This window comes from Pristiophorus japonicus, chromosome 9 (genome assembly GCF_044704955.1).
Source record: "Pristiophorus japonicus isolate sPriJap1 chromosome 9, sPriJap1.hap1, whole genome shotgun sequence".
In the NCBI taxonomy this organism is placed as follows: Eukaryota; Metazoa; Chordata; class Chondrichthyes; family Pristiophoridae; genus Pristiophorus; species Pristiophorus japonicus.
Genome location: NC_091985.1, coordinates 102,217,412 through 102,237,527, shown reverse-complemented (window position 1 = coordinate 102,237,527; position 20,116 = coordinate 102,217,412). Strand labels below are relative to the sequence as shown.

The 20,116-nt window shown below is 46.9% G+C and overlaps 1 protein-coding gene across 5 annotated transcripts in view; it reads left to right on the top strand.

Moving 5' to 3' along the window:
* The window catches only part of pde10a (phosphodiesterase 10A), a 662,262-nt gene that overhangs the window by 381,461 nt on the left and 260,685 nt on the right, over positions 1 to 20,116 (top strand). For all 5 annotated transcript variants that reach the window (XM_070889659.1, XM_070889660.1, XM_070889658.1 and 2 more), the window contains one exon: positions 11,636 to 11,687. In XM_070889659.1, the coding sequence (XP_070745760.1) occupies positions 11,636 to 11,687 (52 nt within the window). The remainder of the gene's footprint in view (positions 1 to 11,635; positions 11,688 to 20,116) is intronic.

The following is a 20,116-nucleotide window of genomic DNA, read 5'->3' as shown; positions in this document are numbered from 1 at the left end:
TTACAACAGGTGTCCTTCCCGAATTCGCTCGGCTGCAGACATATTTCAGAGACACTTGGAGAGTTTACTGAAGTCCGTCCCGAGAACCGTGGTGTTCCAAGACGACATTCTGGTCACAGGTCGTGACACTGCCGAACACCTGCACAACCTGGAAGAGGTTCTACGTCATCTGGACAAATGGGGCTCAGGCTGAAACGTTCAAAGTGCGTCTTTATGGCACTGGAAGTCAAATTCCTGGGAAGGAAGATTGCTGCAGTCGACATCAGGTCTACGGACTCGCAAACAGAGGCTATCAAAAATGCACCCAGACCCCAGAATGTGACGGAGCTGCGTTTGTTCCTTGGTCTTCTCAACTACTTCAGTAATTTCTTACCGAAATTGAGCACATTATTAGAGCCACTGCACATGCTGCTCAGAAAAGGCAACAACTGGGTTTGGGGTGTATCTCAAGACAGGGCCTTCGAGAAAGCTAGAAATCTGCTTTGTTCCAACAAATTGCTGGTACATTATGACCCATGCAAGTATTTAGTATTGGCCTGAGACGCTTCATCACATGGGGTTGGTTGCGTGCTCCAACAATCCAATGAGTCGGGCAAACTACAACCCGTTGCGTACGCGTCGAGAAGCATGTCTAAAGCGGAAAGAGCCTATGGCATGGTACAGAAAGAAGCTTTAGCCTGCATATTTAGGGTTAAAAAGATGCACTAGTATCTGTTTGGGCTTGGTTTCAAGCTTGAAACGAAGCCCAATCACAAGCTGCTCATACCTTTTGTTTTCAGAGCATAGAGGTATCCATACCAACGCATCGTCTCGCATCCAGAGGTGGGCGCTGATATTATCTGCCTATGATTGTCATTTGCCATAGACCTGGCACCGAGAATTGCGCCGATGCATTGAGCCGTTTACCATTGCCCACGCTGGAGGTGGAAACGCCACAGCCCGCAGACCCTACTGTTGGTCATGGATGCCTTTGAGAGTGAAGGGTCGCCTGTCACTGCTCAACAAGTTAGGACCTGGACCAGCTAGGATCCGATCTTATCAGTTGTAAAACGTTGTGTCCTTAGTGGTGATTGGTCAGCCATTCCCAGGGAAGTGTGTGATGAGACCAAACCTTATAACCGTCGCAAAGATGAACTATCCACTCATTCTGATTGTTTGCAATGGGGTAATCGTGTTGTTATGCCCAAGGAAGGCAGGGAGAGATTTGTATGGGATTTACACAGTACCCATCCTGGTATTGTGACGATGAAAGCCATTACCCAGGTCTCACGTTTGGTGGTCTGGCATTGACTCTGATTTGGAGTCATGTGTGCATGTTAGGCAATGCACCAGTGGAATCTCTGCTAACTCTATGGTCGTGGCCATCCAAACCATGGTCGAGAATCTTTTCCTCGGCAAAATGTTTTTGGTGGTGGTGGTGGATGCGTATTCCTAATGGATCGAATGTGTAATCATGTCATCCAGCACATCCACAGCCACCATTGAGAGCCTTCGTGCCATGGTCTGCCCGACATCGTTGTGAGCGACAACGGGTCGTGCTTCACGTGTTTGGAGTTTCAAGAGTTTGAGACTCAATGGTGTCGAGCACATAAGGTCAGCACCATTCAAACCCGCGTCCAATGATCAAGTGGAGCGGGCCGTCCAAACCATCAAGCAGAGCCTGAAACGCGTAACTCACGGTCCTTTGCAGACTCGCTTGTCACGCATACTGCTTAGTTACAGGCCGAGTCCCCACACGCTTACCAGGGTCCCCCCCTGCTGAACTGTTGATGAAGAGAGGTCTCAAGACCAGGCTCTCGCTTGACCACCCTGATCTTAACGATCACGTCGAAAACAGACGTCAACATCAGCAGTGGTATCATGATCGCACTGCCGTGTCACGTGACATCTCTATTAATGATCCTGTGTATGTGCTAAATTATGGTCAAGGCCCCAAGTGGGTCACTGGCACTGTTATGGCCAAGAAGGGTAACAGGGTGCTTATTGTCAGGCTCACTAATGGGCAAACATGCAGGAGGCACTTTGATTAGACGAAATTGCGGCACACAAACGAACCGGAACAGCTTGAAGAAGACACCACCAATGACCAACCGATTCATATTCAGCCATCAGAAGAGCCTGCTGTTGTCAATGAATCCGGAGCTTCAGTCCCCGACGTGGACACTGCCACTCCCATTAGATCGGCTACCCAGCCTCAAGTCATGAATGACTCTGAGAGCTCACCCAGATCTGGAATTGAACTGAGACGATCAATTTGTAGATAGGACTGATACCAAGATCTTGGAGGGGGAATGAGGTAATGTATCTAAGCCTGGGTTTACCTGCCACCAGGGGGAGCGACCGTCGGAGGTCATTGGGCCACAGATTCACACGTGCAGCCCTTGTATATGAAGAAAGCCTCCATGTTTAATCCTCACTTTGAGAGCTAATAAAGTAGAGTCAAGTCGCGTCTGATTGAGTTCACGGTACTAAGCCTATTGAGTTACCGCATACGCAACAAATGGACTCCAACATTTTCCCAACCACAGATGTTAGGCTTATAGTTAGACTATATGGTCTATAGTTTCCTGCTTTTTGGCTGCCTCCTTTTTTAAATAGGGACGTTACATTTGCAGTTTTCCAATCTGCTGGGACCTCCCCAGAATCCAGGGGATTTTGGTAAATTACAACCAATGCATCCACAATCCCTGCCACTACTTCTCTTAAGACCCGAGGATGCAAGCCATCAGGTCCAGGGGATTTATATGCCTTTAGTCCCATTTATCAAGCAGAGCTTGTGCCTGTGATGCGCCATATTCCTCAAGGCTTCGCATCACACTCTCCGGGACTCCAGTGTCACTGCTGGAGGCCACCAGCCCTGTGTGGGCATTAATTTTTCACAACTTGCACCGACAATCTGCGACCCTATCTCCATAAAGGTTGCAGTGAGAGTCTCGATGGTCACGGGAATCCTACCCAAGACATCAAGGAGCTGACGGGTGACCTGGATGCTCTCCCTGGACATTCCCACCATGTCCAGTTCCACGTCTGCCTGCCTGTCAGACCGACTTTGCTGACTCACCCTCCGGAGAGATGGCATACAGGATTTGACCCCAGAACTGCATTGTTGCATGCCACTAGTCTCAGACTTCTCAAACCCTGACGAGGTGAGTGGCGGTGGTAAAAGAGGGGTGGATTGCATCTGCGCCGGAGTCGGCTGATCAGTAAACTCCTCCTCTTCTTCCTCCTCCTCCACACGATGGCCTGACATGGAGTGTTGACTTGAGGGATGCTGTGGCTGCGGCTGGTCATCTGGAAGTAGAAAGCAACAAATGAGTGGTTAGCAGCAGGGGAGGGGGCATGGTGATATAAGGAAAGTCGCATAGCACAAGCTAATTTGAAGGACCGCCGTTATTCCATTATATCTAGTCCAGAGACAGTGCATGACATTGCCCCAACGCTAGCCCACAGACACTGCATGACATTGCCCCAACCCAGCCCAGGGAGTGTGCAGGACTTAAACTCATTTTCCGAGCGAGGGTCAGCACCCTAAGTGGCAGTTGTCCGACCTAAGACGCTGATGAGGCCTGCCACTTGTTCTTCAATGTCGGTGAGTGGCAGGTTTGAGGCGGACCCGCCTGTCCTCACCTGCTCACGCCGATTATGTGACTTTTGGCCTGCAAAGATGAAAATGGGAATGGTTACAAGAGGGTCCATCTACTCTTGTGGCGCACACAGCCACCAAAGCATTTATACCATACTGTCTGAATGTAATACAGTCTGCTGTTTAATGGCCTCGGAAGTTTTAACATGGTTCACCAGGAGGATATCAAAGTGCGGAGACATATTATGAGATCTCAGAAAGCAATCTTAATAATGTGTAAAGATCAATCATGGCAAGGAGTGTGCCAAACTAAGCCTACCTATGTGTCATGCATTTTAGGAGGCAACCCACACCAACAGCATGAGAACACCCACAGACTGCTGACAGGCACCAAAAGCATGATAACAAATAGTGTGTCAAATATATAATTGAAGTAACGAAGGAGTGCATGAATTAAAATTGTACTCGAACGACTCTCGAAAGATCATTGAACTTCTTTCAGCATTGTGTGCCACTCCTGACCACTGTGTCTGAGGCAGAGACCTCTTCAGCGATTTCCCTCCAAATGCGTTTGAAAATGGATGGCAGTGGTCTTGATCCACCCCTATGATGTAAATCATGCCATCTTCTCTCCACAGCCCCCACCAGAGCGTATTTAGCCTCTTGGCTGAATCGCCTGGCACACTGTCTTGCTTCCTCATCCTGCAACATGATAATCCAAATTTTAAATGGCTGATTTAGCCCCGGGTGTATTGCGCATGTGCGCGCCACTCCCTGCATTAGCGTTTGCAATCGGACAGCAAACGAAAAGCGCAGGAAGAAAAAAAAATGTGCGCACGCGCAGAACGATCGATTTTTTTTTGTAGCCCCGGAACTTTCAGCTCTGGCGCACAAAGTGTGTGGTGCAACGCTGGAGTTAGCGCTAATGCTCCTCGTGAACTTTCATTTGCCAAAAGATGCGCGTTCTGGCACTAACACTAACCCGGCGCTAAATTTTTGATTTTGCTATGAATTGCACCCGGAAACAGGTGAAAACGCAAAAAGCCAAAAATCCAGCCCATAGAGTAAAAAAGCAAGAAAGTTGTAATGGACCTTTAGAAAACACTGCTTCGGCCTCAACTGAAATATTGTGTCCAATTCTGGGCACTGCACTTTATGAAGGATGTGAGAGGATAAAGAAAAGATTTACGAGAATGATTCCAGGGATGAGGGACTTCAGTTACGTGGATAGACTGGAGAAGCTGGGGTTGTTCTCCTTAGAGCAGAGAGGTTGAGAGGAGATTTAATAAGTTTTCAAGATCATGAGGGGTCTAGACATTGAGAGAAATTCATTGGCGGAAGGGTTGAGAACCAGAGGACACAGATTTTAGGTGATCAGCAAAAGCACCAAAGGCGACATGAGGACAAACGTTTTTAAGCAGCAAATGGTTATGATCTGGAATGCACTGCCTGAGAGGGTGCTGGAGGCAGACTCAGTCATGGCTTTGAAAAGGGAATTGGATAAATACCTGAAGGAAAACATTTTCAGGGCCATGGGTAAAGGGCGAGGGAGTGGAACTAGCTGAAGTGCTCTTGCAGAATGGCCTCCTTCTGTGCTGTAACCATTCCATGATTCTATTACTTGGAAAATAAGAATCTAAATGGGGTAGAGGAGCAAAGGGATCTGGAGTACCAGCACACAAATCACTAAAAGTAGTGGCGCAGTTTAATAAGACCGTAAAAAATAAAACCAAGCACTCGGGTTTATTTATAATGGGATAGAACTGAAAAGTAGAGAAGTTATGTTAAACTTGTATCAAACCTTGGTTAGCCCACACTGTACAGTTCTGGTCGGCATATTATAAAAGGGATATAGAGGCCTTGGAGCGCTTGGAAAAAAGATTTACAAGAATTATACCAGAAATACGCTAGCCTCAACTGCTTCCCTTGGGCAGAGAATTCCACAGATTCACAACCCTCTGGGAAAAGAAATTCCTTCTCAATTCTGTTTTAAATTGGCTCCCCCGTATTTTGAGGCTGTGCCCCCTAGTTCTAGTCTCCCCGACCAGTGGAAACAACCTCTCTGCCTCTATCTTGTCGATCCCTTTCATTATTTTAAATGTTTCTATAAGATCACCCCCTCATCCTTCTGAACTCCAATGAGTAAAGACCCAGTCTACTCAATCTATCATCATAAGGTAACCCCCTCATCATCTAGTGAATCAGCCGAGTGAATCATCTCTGTACCCCCTCCAAAGCTAGTATATCCTTCCTTAAGTAAGGTGACCAAAACTGCACACAGTACTCCAGGTGTGGCCTAACCAATACCCTGTACAGTTGCAGCAGGACCTCCCTGCTATTGTACTCCATCCCTCTCACAATGAAGGCCAATATTCCATTCGCCTTCTTGATTACCTGCTGCACCTGCAAACTAACATTTTGGGATTCATGCACAAGGATCCCCAGGTCCCTCTGCACCGCAGCATGTTGTAATTTCTCCCCATTCAAATAATCCCTTTGACTGTGTTTTTTTTCCAAGGTGGATAATCTCACATTTTCCGACATTGTATTCCATCTGCCAAACCTTAGCCCATTCGCTTAACCGATCTAAATCTCTTTGCAGCCTCTCTCTGTCCTCTACACAACCCGCTTTCCCACTAATCTTTGTGTCATCTGCAAATTTTGTTACACTACACTCTGTCCCCTCTTCCAGGTCATCTATGTATATTGTAAACAGTTGTGGTCCCAGCACCGATCCCTGTGGCACACCACTAACCACCGATTTCCAACCCGAAAAGGACCCATTTATCCCGACTCTCTGCTTTCTGTTAGCCAGCCAATTCTCTATCCATGCTAATACATTTCCTCCAACTCCACGTACCTTTATCTTCTGCAGTAACCTTATCGAATGCCTTTTGGAAATCTAAATACACCACATCCATCGATACACCTCTATCCACCATGCTCGTTATATTCTCAAAGAATTCCAGTAAATTAGTTAAACATGATTTCCCCTTCATGAATCCATTTTGCGTCTGCTTGATTGCACTATTCCTATCTAGGTGTCCTATTACTTCCTTAATGATAGCTTCAAGCATTTTCCCCACTACAGATGTTAAACTAACCGGCCTATAGTTACCTGCCTTTTGTCCTGCCCCCTTTTTTAAACAGAGGTGTTACATTAGCTGCTTTCCAATCCGCTGGTACCTCCCCAGAGTCCAGAGAATTTTGGTAGATTATAACGAATGCATCTGCTATAACTTCCACCATCTCTTTTAACACCTGGGATGCATTTAATCAGGACCAGGGTGTCTACCTTGAGTCCCATTAGCCTGTCCAGCACTACCCCCCTAGTGATAGTGATTATCTCAAGGTCCTCCCTTCTCACATTCCCGTGACCAGCAATTTTTGGCATGGTTTTTGTGTCTTCCACTGTGAAGACCGAAGCAAAATAATTGTTTAAGGTCTCAGCCATTTCCACATTTCCCATTATTAAATCCCCCTTCTCATCTTCTAAGGGATCAACATTTACTTTAGTCACTCTTTGCCGTTTTATATATCGGTAAAAGCTTTTACTATCCGTTTTTATGTTTTGTGCAAGTTTACTTTCGTAATCTATCTTTCCTTTCTTTATTGCTTTCTTAGTCATTCTTTGCTGCCGTTTAAAATTTTCCCAATCTTCTAGTTTCCCACTAACCTTGGCCACCTTATACGCATTGGTTTTTAATTTGATACTCTACTTTATTTCCTTGGTTATCCACGGCTGGTTATCCCTCCCTTCTCTTACTGCTCTTTTTCATTGGAATATATTTTTGTTGAGCACTATGAAAGAGCTCCTTAAAAGTCCTCCACTGTTCCTCAATTGTGCCACCGTTTAGTCTGTGTTTCCAGTCTACTTTAGTCAACTCTGCCCTCATCCCACTGCAGTCCCCTTTGTTTAAGCATAGTACGCTCGTTTGAGACACTACTTCCTCACCCTCAATCTGTATTACAAATTCAACCATACTGTGATCACTCATTCCGAGAGAATCTTTTACTAGGAGATCGTTTATTTTTCCTGTCTCATTATACAGGACCAGATCTAAGATAGCTTGTTCCCTTGTAGGTTCTGTAACATACTGTTCTAAAAAAAACAATCCCGTATGCATTCTATGAATTCCTCCTTCAGGCTACCCCGTGCGATTTGTTTTGACCAATCGATATGTAGGTTAAAATCCCCCATGATTACTGCCGTTCCTTTTTCACATGCCTCCATTATTCCCCTGATTATTGTCCGCCCCACCGTGAAGTTATTATTTGGGGGCCTATAAACTATGCCCACCAGTGACTTTTTCCCCCTTACTATCTCTCATCTCCACCCACAATGATTCAACATTTTGTTCATTAGAGCCAATATCGTCTCTCACAACTGCCCTGATATTATCCTTCATTAATAGAGCTACCCCACCTCCTTTTCCTCCTTGTCTATCTTTCCGAATTGTCAGATACACCTGTATGTTTAATTCCCAGTCTTGGCCACCCTGCAACCACTTTTCTGTAATGGCCACCAAATCATACCCATTTGTAATGATTTGTGCCGTCAACACATTTACTTTATTTCGAATGCTGCGTGCGTTTAGGTAGAGTGTTTTAATACTAGTTTTTAAACCGTAATTTTTAGTTTTGACCCCTCCTGCAGCCCCTTTATATTCATACATATTGTCCCTTCCTATCACTTTGTGGTTTACACTTACCCCAGTGTTACTCTGCTCTGTTGCCTCCTGCCTTTTGCATTCTTTCTTGGGGTCCTGTTCATCTGAGCTCTCCCCCACTCTAACTAGCTCAGAGCCCTCTCCTGGGTTCTGAATACTCCTCGAATTGAGGCACCGAGCTTTCATACTTGCCTTTTTATTACACTTTGACCCTTTAGAATTTTGCTGTACAATGGCCCTTTTTGTTTTTTGCCTTGGGTTTCTCTGCCCTCCACTTTTACTCATCTCCTTTCTGTCTTTTGCTTCTGTTTCCATTTTGTCTCCCTCTATCTCCCTGCATTGGTTCCCATCCCCCTGCATTATTAGTTTAATTCCTCCCCAACAGCACTAGCAAACACTCCCCCTAGGACATTGGTTCCGGTCCTGCCCAGTGCAGACCGTCCGGTTTGTACTGGTCCCACCTCCCCCAGAACCGATTCCAGTGCCCCAGGAATTTGAATCCCTCCATGCTGCACCACTGCTCAAGCCATGTATTCATCTGAGCTATCCTGCGATTCCTACTCTGACTAGCACGTGGCACTGGTAGCAATCCTGAGATTACTAATTTTGAGGTCCTACTTTTTAATTTAGCTCCTAGCTCCTTAAATTCGTCTCGTAGGACCTCATCCCTTTTTTTTACCTATATCGTTGGTACCAATGTGCACCAAGACAACTGGCTGTTCACCCTCCCTTTTCAGAATGTCCGGCACGCGCTCCGAGAAATCCTTGATCCTTGCACCAGGGAGGCAACATACCATCCTGGAGTCTCGATTGTGGCCGCAGAAACGCCTATCTATTCCCCTTACAATTGATCCCCTATCACTATCGCTCTCCCACTCTTTTTCCTGCCCTCCTGTGCAGCAGAGCTAGCCACGGTGCCATGAACTTGGCTGCTGCTGCCCTCCCCTGATGAGTCATCCCCCTCAACTGTACCCAAAGCGGCATATCTGTTTTGCAGGGGGATGATCGCAGGGGACCTGCACTACCTTCCTTGCACTGCTCTTCCTGCTGGTCTTCCATTCCCTAGCTGGCTGTGCACCCTTCACCTGCGGTAAGACCAACTTGCTACACGGTGCTACTCACGTCATTCTCAGCATCGTGGATGGCTCCAGAATGAATCCACCCACGGCTCCAATTCTGCAACGCGGACCGTTAGGAGCTGGAGGCGGATACACTTCCCGCACACGTAGTCGTCAGGGACACCGGAAGTGTCCCTGAGTTCCCACATGGTACAGGAGGAGCATATCACATGGCCGAGCTCTCCTGCCACGACTTAACCCTTAGATTAACTTAAATTGGCAACAACAATGCTAAAAGTTACTTACTGATCAAGAAGAGAAAAAAGAAAAAAGAAAAACTACTTACCAGCCACCAGCCAATCACTTACCCCCTTGGCTGTGAACGTCACCTTTCTATTTCTTTCTGCTTCTTTTTTGTCTTCCTGCTGTAGCTGCACAAGCTCGCCTCTCCACGCACCTCCTGGTTTCGCGGCCTCTCGCTGACCCTGGACTGTCGCCAAGTAATCAATAGGGAATAAGAAGGAACTTCTTTACCCAGAAAGGGGTAAGAATGTGGAACTTGGTACCACGTGGAGTGATTGCGGTGAATAGTATAGATGCATTTAAGGAGAGGCTAGACAAGCATTTGAGGGAAAAGGGAATAGAGTGTTATGTTGATAGATGAGGAAGGATAGGAGGAGGCTCGGGTGGAGCATAAATGCCAGCATGGACTGGTTGGGCCAAATGGCCTGTTTCTGCGCTGTATATCCTATGTCAATCTGGGACATTAAATTCGGTGAGGTTCAACAGATGTTTATGTTTGAGAAACTTCTGTATTGGAATTTGTAAACTCCTTGTTGGATTCATTGTAGTACAGACTTTACTGTATAAAGACTAATATTTTTCCAGTTACTGAGAATAAACATAGATTATGATTGGAACTGATAATTATTTGGTATATTGCATTCAGGACACAAAAATATTAGAATCAATACATTAAATAGCCTGTCTCATCTCCCAATTATTTATTGTATACAGATTCGGCATATAATTCAAGCCACCTTGGAGCATTTTTAATACCAGCAAGCAGAACACATGGGCCACCAGATAGATTAGTTAGTGAGCAAGATTCAACCATGGGGGACATGGTTTGTATTTGTCGCAAAAGAATTTGTTGTCATCTCGAAGGCCCCATCGATGAAGATTTGAGGTGCACTGTCCCTGTCCAGTTTAAAAGCTGTTGAGAAATGCAAACTACAACATGGGCAGTTGAATCCTGGTTGATGATGCTGGGGTTGGAGGCAATGTAATGATTTACATCTGCTGTCCATGCTAGCCTGCTGTCGATGCTAGTGAGTTAATGAGGAAAAGTCAAAATGGGTGAGATTCATTATCGTTCTGTTTGGGGACGGTAACAGTTGGGAGGTGCGAGACATAGTGGCAGGCGCTGAAGTCTCGCCCCTCTCAAAATATTTAGGTTACCGCCCCAGGAAGGAAGTGGAGTGCTAAATCAAGCGTTCCACTTCCTTCCTGGGTGCTAATGCCACTGCACACTGGGCGATGTAACGCTGCCGTGTCTGAGGAGCCCTTCCCTCACTTAAAGGGAAGGGCTCACGTTGCTGTCTCTGCAAATGAAAAAGGGACCTATGTGGATCACCATGGAGCGGGGGTGCCGTGAAATCAAGCAGAAGGTAAGCTTTTTTTTATTTTGCACTTGGCCCCCTCACCTTTAATTTTTGCCCCGGTAGCAGCCTGGCTGCCCAAGACACGCGCCTCGTGCAGCTGTCGGTGCTTTCACCCGGCACTGCTGCAAGGGGCAAAAGTGAATTTTGGGGCACTGCGTGCTGTGATGACGTCACGATCGGGGCACAAAGCTGTAACGCCGCTGCTAAACTCCTGCCCAATATAGCATCGTTTCCACTGCGTGCCTGGGCGGTAAGGCTTTTGCACCTCATTAGCACCCGCCGGGACGCTAACGGGAGGTGCAAATGCACCAAATTTCTAGCCCAGTGGAATTCGGACAGGTTGATCATGGGTGTCTCGAAGAGAGCTGCACTGTTGGTGGGTAGAACCACACGATACTTTATTTGATGTGATGTTTTAATTTGTGGACACTGCAAAGGTTATCTCAAGTGGAGTTAGATATGAGGAGAGCTATCCCCCAAAGTGTTAAAACTGTTCTTTTTTCTAAATGGCATAAGAGGTTGTATTCCTTCTTGCACTTTGTTCTGTGCATGTAAAGCAGATCCACTTCATCAACAAGAACAAAGATTAGCAAAGAGAACTTAGAAAGCAATCTTAATAATGTGCAATAGTTTATTTCAATCCATTTTCTTTTCTTTCAGGACCTACTTTGATAATATAGTGGCAATAGATTCCCTACTTGAACACATTATGGTGAGTATCCAGCTATGTTTTATCCAGTGTGTCCTGGAAGAGTGCAGATTTTAGGAACAGATGTTTTGACTTCAAGAATTTGATGGAATGAAAGTACAATTTACTGCCTTCTGCTTGTAATTCCTTGAGTCAAGCATACACATTTGGTGCTTTGCTATCAGGATGACATGATTATTACTCTGGCATCCTACTCCTGTTGCACTTGTCAATGTTATCCATTCATGAGATGCATTGCACATGGACCAATGCCTAAATATTTATACCAGTGCTTTTTGATACGTGATTACAATTTGAGATGTGATGGAAAAATAATTATGGCTGTGGAAATCAGTGTCAGTCATGCTTAGCTTCTGATAGCAGAAAGGAGGTTGTGTTATTTTTTTTAACTTTTTATTTTTGATAAATTGTGATGCTCATCAAGATATAGAATATCAGTATTAGGGAACAGAATGTTTATGAAATATTCTGTAATCAGAGTCAGCATGAAACACTTTCAGATCAGATGTAGCATGGACACAAAGTAAAAGCCCCTTTACTGTACCATGACCTTATGGCCAGAATTTTCCCGTTGCCATGCATGCGGGATTGGAGGCAGGTCAGCAGTAAAAGTCAGAGAAAAGGGAAGCATGTCGGGAACTCACCGTCATCCCGCCTCCTCGCACCTTGAACTCGGGCGTGTTTGCTAGCGCGGCTCAAACCTGACCGGGAGAGGTGAGCAACCTAATTTAACTCATTAAAACCTTGTTGTCAAACTCTTAATAGTGTTTTTAACCAGACTTTTTGAATTTCATTGGATGACCACGGGAATCATGCAGCTCGGGAACCACATCTGTCAACCTGAGGCAGAAGCTCAGTGGCCATTGAGCGAGGTCATAAATGGAAAGCAATGAAATCCCAATAAAGATGCCCACATGACACCTCATTACTTGCCTAAAGGAAAGGCTCTTGCTGAGTGCATTTTGAGTACAGATTTAGATGTCGAGAGTTTGCATGTATTTTCTACAACTTCAGCAGCCACTACTCATGATCACACCATTAACAGATTGCTACTCTGATCTCTACTTGGCCTGCCATCTGTAACATGAACACAGGTGCCATTTATACTGTCTCACCTTGGCCCTCAGAATCAGACCAAGCTGAGTCCCAACACCAGCAGCAACAGGCACACCAGCAGCAACACCAACAACCTTCGCCTCAATGACCTGATGCTCCAGAGGACACAGGGCAGGGCTGCGCCACGCTGGAGACAATACCCGCAACACAGTGGAGACAGGCAAAGGATGAGCTTCCTCAACAGGACTGAGCAAAGCGGCTCAGGCTATTGCGCCACGTCATCGCAGACATTTGCAGATGGCTGGAACAAGACCTGCAGCCCAGAGGAGCGGGTTGATACTTGTTACAAGTAGCTGTCAAAGTCACCAGCAACCTCAACTTCTTCGCCTCAGGCTCCTTCTAGGGATCTGCAGCAGACATTGGCAGCATCTCGCAGTCAGCCACCCATAAATGCATCATCATCATAGGCAGTCCCTCGGAGTCAAGGATGACTTGCTTCCATTCTCTAAAAGTGAGTTCTCAGGTGATTGAAGAGTCCAGTGAGGGACTTACAGTCTCTGTCACAGGTGGGGCAGACAGTGGTTGAAGGAAAGGGTGGGTGGGGAGCCCGGGTTGACGCATGCTCCATTCGCTATCTACGCTTGGTTTCTGCTTGTTCTCGACGATGGGACTCGAGGTGCTCAGCGCCCTCCTGCATGCTCTTCTGCCACTTTAGGGGTCGTGGGCCAGGGATTCCCAGGTGTTGGTGGGGATGTTGCACTTTTATCAAGGAGACTTTGAGGGTGTCCTTGAAGCATTTCCTCTGCCCACCTGGGGCTCGCTTGCTGCACATCAAGCCATAAATGCATCACACAGGTCATCGATGCCATGTTTAGCAAGTCAGCCAATTATATCAACTTTGCTACTGATGATGCTAGTGTTACTAAGTGGCACTTTGCCACTCTGGCTCGCTTTCCACGGGTATCATCGACTGCACACGTGGCCATCAGGGCACTCGCAGATCACCCAGGAGTGTTAGTCACCCGCAAAGGCTTTCACTTCCTCACTTTACAACCATAGGAGTTGATCATCATACATATGTGCGCCAAATTCACTGGCAACAGCCATGACTCTTTCGTCCTGCACCAGTCCACCCTTTCTCAGTTCTTCACACCGACTTACTGGCCGGCTGCTTGGAGACCAGGGCTATCCATTGAAGACATGGCTCCACCAACCTGACCCCGCCTCACAGCACTGCCCCCCCAATCATCAAAATCCACCACACAGCCTTGGACAACGTGGACCACTTTCCATACCTTGGGAGCCTACTATCAGCAAGGGAAGACATCGACGATGAGGGCTAACACCGCCTCCAGTGTGCCAGCACAGCCTTTGGTCACCTGAGGAAGAGACCAGGATCTCAAATCTGGCACCAAGTTTATAGTCTGCAGGGCAGTAGTGATACCCGCCCTCCTATATGGCTCAGAGACATGGACCATATACGGTGGACACCTCAAAGTGCTGGAGAAGTACCACCAGCACTGCCTCCACAAGATCCTGCAAATCCAGAGCTTGCAGGTATCAGCAATATACCTGCAGAAATTGCAACGTCAGCGGTCACTTGGCGTGTATGTGCAGGAAGCCTGCAGCCAGGCTGATGTACAAGGAGGACGGGCCCGATGTAAGCCCTACGAGGCAAAATGAACACTGGGGGGAATACGCTGGAAGCTGAAGTTCAGCGATTTCATGTGGAGCACATACACCAGGACGCCACAGATAATGATGAAAGTGCTCCTCAATGGCATCCCAGTATCAATGGAGCTAGACACAGGGGCCAGCCAGTCCCTGATGAGTATCAAACAGTTCGACAAGTTGTGGACGTCCAAGGCCAGGAGGCCAAAATTATTGCCGATTGACGCACAGCTACGGACATACACAAAGGAGATCATTCTGGTGCTTGGCAGTGCCACGGTAGTCGTGACCCACAAAGATTCGGAGAACAGATTGCCACTCTGGATTGTCCCGGGGGACGGTCCCGCACTACTGGGGAGGAGTTGACTTGCTGTCATGAACTGGAAATGGGGCGATGTCAATGCAATTCCTTCTGTGGAGCGAGTATCATGCTCACAGGTCCTGGACAAATTTGACACATTGTTTCAACCCGGCATTGGCACTTTCATGGGGACCAAGGTAGTGATTCACATAAACACGGACGCCAGGCCAGTACACCACAAGGCCAGAGCGGTGCATTACGTGATGAGGGAAAAGATAGAAGGCGAATTGGACCGCCTGCTGAGGGAAGGCATCATCTCGCCAGTCGAATTCAGTGACTGGGCAAGCCCAATTGTGCCGGTGCTCAAGACGGATGGGTCAGTCAGGATATGTGGTGATTACAAGGCCACCATCAATCGAGTGTCACTCCAAGACCAGTACCCGCTACCGAGAGCGGAAGACCTCTTTGCGACGCTATCCGGTGGCAAACTTTTTTCAAAATTGGACCTGACCTCAGCTTACATGACCCAGGAGCTGGCGAGTGAGTCGAAGAAGCTGACCACCATCACGACACACAAGGGGTTGTTTGAGTACAACAGATGTCCGTTCGGGATTCGCTCGGCCGCCGCGATCTTTCAACAAAATATGGAAAGCCTCCTCAAGTTGATTCCAAGGACGGTGGTTTTTCAAGACGACATCCTCATCACGGGTTGCAATACTGAAGAACACCTCCACAACTTGGAGGAGGTGCTACGCAGACTGGACCGGGTAGGGCTGCGACTGAAAAAGGTAAAGTGCATCCTCCTAGCTCCAGAGGTAGAATTCCTGGGGATGAGGGTAGCAGCAGACAGGATCAGACCTACTGCATCCAAAACGGAAGCGATCCAGAGAGCACCCAGACCCCGTAACACGATGGAGCTGCGTTCGTTCCTGGGGCTCCTGAACTATTTTGGTAACTTTCTTCCCAAATTGAGCATGCTGTTTGAGCCGCTACACGTGCTCCTATGCAAAGGTCGTGATTGGGTCTGGGGGGACAGCCAGGAAAGGGCTTTTGATAGAGCACGCAATTTGTTATGCTTCAACAATCTGTTAACGCTATATGACTTATGTAAGAAACTTTCTTTAACGTGCGATGCGTCGTCCTATGGGGTCGGGTGTGTGTGTTGCAGCATGTTAATGCCAAGTGTCATTTACAGCCGGTAGCTTATGCCAGAAGTCTGTCCCAGGCAGAAAGGGGCTATGGTATGGTAGAAAAGGAAGCGCTTGCATGTGTATCTGCAGTAAAAAAAAATGCACCAGTACCTGTTTGGCAGGAAATTTGAGCTGGAGACAGATCACAAACCCCTAACGTCCCTTTTGGCCGACAACAAGGCCATAAATGCAAATGCATCGGCCCGCATACAGAGGTGGGCACTCACGTTAGCTGCCTATGACTATACAATTCGGCACAGACCGGGCACTGAAAACTGCGCCGATGTACTCAGCAGGCTCCCACTAGCCACCAGCCACCACCGAGGGGGCAACCGAGCATGCTGCTGAGATGGTCATGGCTGTTGAAGCTTTCGAAAGCCAAGACTCACCCATGACAGCCCGTCAGATCAAAGTCTGGACAAATAGAGACCCGCTACTGTCTTTAGTTAAGAAATGTGTCCTGAATGGGGACTGGGCAGCCACATGCCCTGAGGAATTCAAAGCATTTCACAGGCTCAAGGATGAACTCTCGATTCAGGCCGATTGCCTACTGTGGGGAAACCGAGTAGGCATGCCCCAGATGGGCAGAGAGATGTTCATAAGTGAACTCCCCAATGAGCACCCGGGCATTGTCATGATGAAGGCAATTGCCAGGTCACACGCTTGGTGGCCAGGGATAGATGCAGACCTGGAACTTTGTGTTCGCAAGTGCAACACGTGTGCCCAGCTGGGCAATGTGCCCAAGAAAGCCCCCCTTAGCCCCTGGTCCTGACCCGCCAAGCCATGGTCATGCATCCATGTGGACAATGCAGGTCCTTTCATGGGGAAAATGTTTCTGGTTGTCGTAGACGCCTACTCCAAATGGATCAAGTGTGACATTCTTAATTCAAGCACATCCTCTGAAGAAAGTAGAAAGTCTACAGGCAATGTTTGCCGCCCATGGTCTACCAGACCATGCTTTACAAGCATTGAATTCCAGGACTTCATGGCAGGAAATAGTATCAACCATGTCACAACGGCACCGTCCAAGCCGGCCTCAAACGGCCAGGCGGAACGAGCAGTGTAGATAATCAAAACAGGGAATGCTCAGAATCCAAGTGGGTTCCCTACAAAGCCGCTTATCATGCCTTCTGTTGGCCAGTCGATCCCGACCACACTCGCTCACAGGGGTTCCACCCGCAGAGCTGCTAAAGAAAAGGACGCTCAAAACCAGGTTATCCCTTCTACGACCCACCATGAAATAAATTGTTGAGAGCAGGCGCCAGTCACAATGTGACTACCATGACAGGAATGCGAGTGCGCGATGTATCGATGTCAGTGACCCTGTCTTTGTCCTCAACTGCGCTCGCAGGCACTGTGATTGCAAAGAGGGGAATATGATTCTGGTAGTTAAACATACCAATGGACAAATCTGCCGCAAACACGTGGATCAAACAAAAAGGATGTTCAGCAACCCCATAGAAGAAACAGAAAAAGAACACGATGTAGAGTTCACTCCACCACAGGTGACCGAACACTGGAACCAAGTGGAGGAGAGCCCAGTCACTGTGGGCGGTCCGGACAGGCCTGAGGCACCGCAAACAGCAGACACTCAGGCCAGCGCCCAACAACCGGAGCCCCAACTCAGGCGCTCTACAAGGGAGCGTAAACCACCAGAGAGACTTAACCTGTGGTCCCAATAAGACTTTGGGGGGGGGAAGGTGATGTCATGTATTTAACCGTCATTGTAACCCATGTATAAACTGACCTAAGTTGTACACCATGAGAACATTGACCACTAGGTGGTGAACTTGTGGGAGACACTCCTAACATGGACTTTCAGGTATAAAAGGGGAAGCTCCACCCACCTTCATCACTTCAGTGCTGGCTAATAAAGGTTACTGGTCACAGAGTGACCTTCTCTCAAGTATGGGCCTCGTGTGCATTTATACTGTATAGTAAGGACATATTAGCATGTATATCCTTTCTTGGGTAAGGAGACCAAAACTGCAGTCACACCAAGGCCCTATATAACTGTAGTAAGACATCCTTGCTCCTGTACTCAAATCCTCTTACAATGAAGGCCAACTTACCATTTGCACTCCTAACTGCTTGCTGTACCTGCATGTTTGCTTTCAGTGACTTGTGTACAAGGGCACCCAGGTCCCATCTGTACAACAACACTTCCCAAGCCATCACCATTTAGAAACATAGAACATAGGTGCAGGAGTAGGCCATTCGGCTATTTGAGCCTGCACCACCATTTAATATGATCATGACTGATCATGCAACTTCAGTAACCCATTCCTGCTTTCTCTCCATACCCCTCGATCCCTTTAGCCGTAAGGGCCACAACTAACTCCCTTTTAAATATATCGAACGAATTGGCCTCAACAATTTTCTGTGGTAGAGAATTTCACAGGTTCACAATTCTCTGAGTGAAGAAGTTTCTCCTCATCTCGGTCCTAAATGGATTACCCCTTATCCTTAGACTGTGACCACTGGTTCTGGACTTCCCCAACCTTGGGAACATTCTTCCTGCATCTAATCTGTCCAATCCCATCAGAATTATATATGTTTCAATGAGATCCCCTCTCATTCATCTAAATTACAGTGCATGTAAGCCTAGTCGATCCAGTCTTTCTTCATGTGTCAGTCCTGCCATCCCGGGAATCAGTCTGGTGAACCTTCGCTCCATTCCCTCAATAGCAAGAATGTCCTTCCTCAGATTAAACCAAACCTGTACATAATATTCAAGGTGTGGCATCACCATGGCCCTGTCCAACTGCAGTAAAACCTCCCTACTCCTATACTCAATCCTCTCGCTATGAAGGCCAACATGCCATTTGCCGCCTTCACCGTCTGCTGTACCTGCATGCCAACTTTCAGTAACTGATGTACCATGACACGCAGGTCTCTTTGCACCTCCTCTTTTCCTAATCTGTCACCATTCAGATAATATTCTGCCTTCCTGTTTTTGCCACCAAAGTGGATAACCTCACATTTATCGACTTTATACTGCATCTGCCATGCATTTGCCCAGGCACCTCTCCTGTCCAAGTCATTCTGCAGCCTAATAGCATCCTCCTCACTGCTCAAACTGCCACCCAGCTTAGTGTCATCTGCAAACTTGGAGATATTTCATTCAATTCCTTCGTCTAAATCATTAATATATATTGTAAATAGCTGGGGTCCCAGCACTGAACCTTGCGATACCCCACTAGTCACTGGCTGCCATTCTGAAAAGGACCCGTTTATTCCTACTCTTTGCTTCCTGTTTGCCAACCAGTTCTCTATTCACATCAATACATTGCCCCCAATACCATGTGCTTTAATTTTGCTCACTAATCTCTTGTGTGGGACCTTATCAAAACCCTTTTGAAAGTCCAAATACACCACATCCACTGGTTCTCCCTTGTCCACTCTACTAGTTACATTCTCAAAAAATTCTAGAAGATTTGTCAAGCACTATTTCCCTTTCAGAAATCCATGCTGACTTGGACCGATCCTGTCACTGTTTTCCAAGTGCACTGCTATTACATCTTTAATAATTGATTCCAACATTTTCCCCACTACTGATGTCAGGCTAACCAGTCTATAATTCCCTGTTTTCTCTCCCTTTTTTAAAAAGTGGGGTTACATTAGCTACCCTCCAATCCATAGGAACTGATCCATAGCATGTTGGAAAATGACCACCAAATCATCCACTATTTCTAGGGCCACTTCCTTAAGTAATCTGGGATGCAGACTATCAGGCCCTGGGGATTTATCAGCTTTCAATCCCATCAATTTCCCCTCACACAATTTCCTGACTAATAAGGATTTCCTTCAGTTCCTCCTTCTCGCTAGACCCTCGGTCCCCTAGTATTTCCGGAATGTTATTTGTGTCTTCCTTAGTGAAGACAGAGCCAAAGTATTTGTTCAATTGGTCTGCCATTTCTTTGTTCCCCATTATAAATTCACCTGATTCTGACTGCAAGTGACCTACACTTGTTTTCACTAATCTTTTTCTCTTCACATATCTATATAAGCTTTTGCAGTCAGTTTTTAATGTTCCCTGCAAGCTTCCTCTCATACTCTATTTTCCCCCTCCTAATTAAACCTTTTGTCCTCCTCTGCTGAATTCTAAATTTCTCCCAGTCCTCAGGTTTGCTGCTTTTTCTGGCCAATTTATATGCCTCTTCCTTGGATTTAACACTATCCATAATTTTTCTTGTTAGCCACGGTTGAGCCAC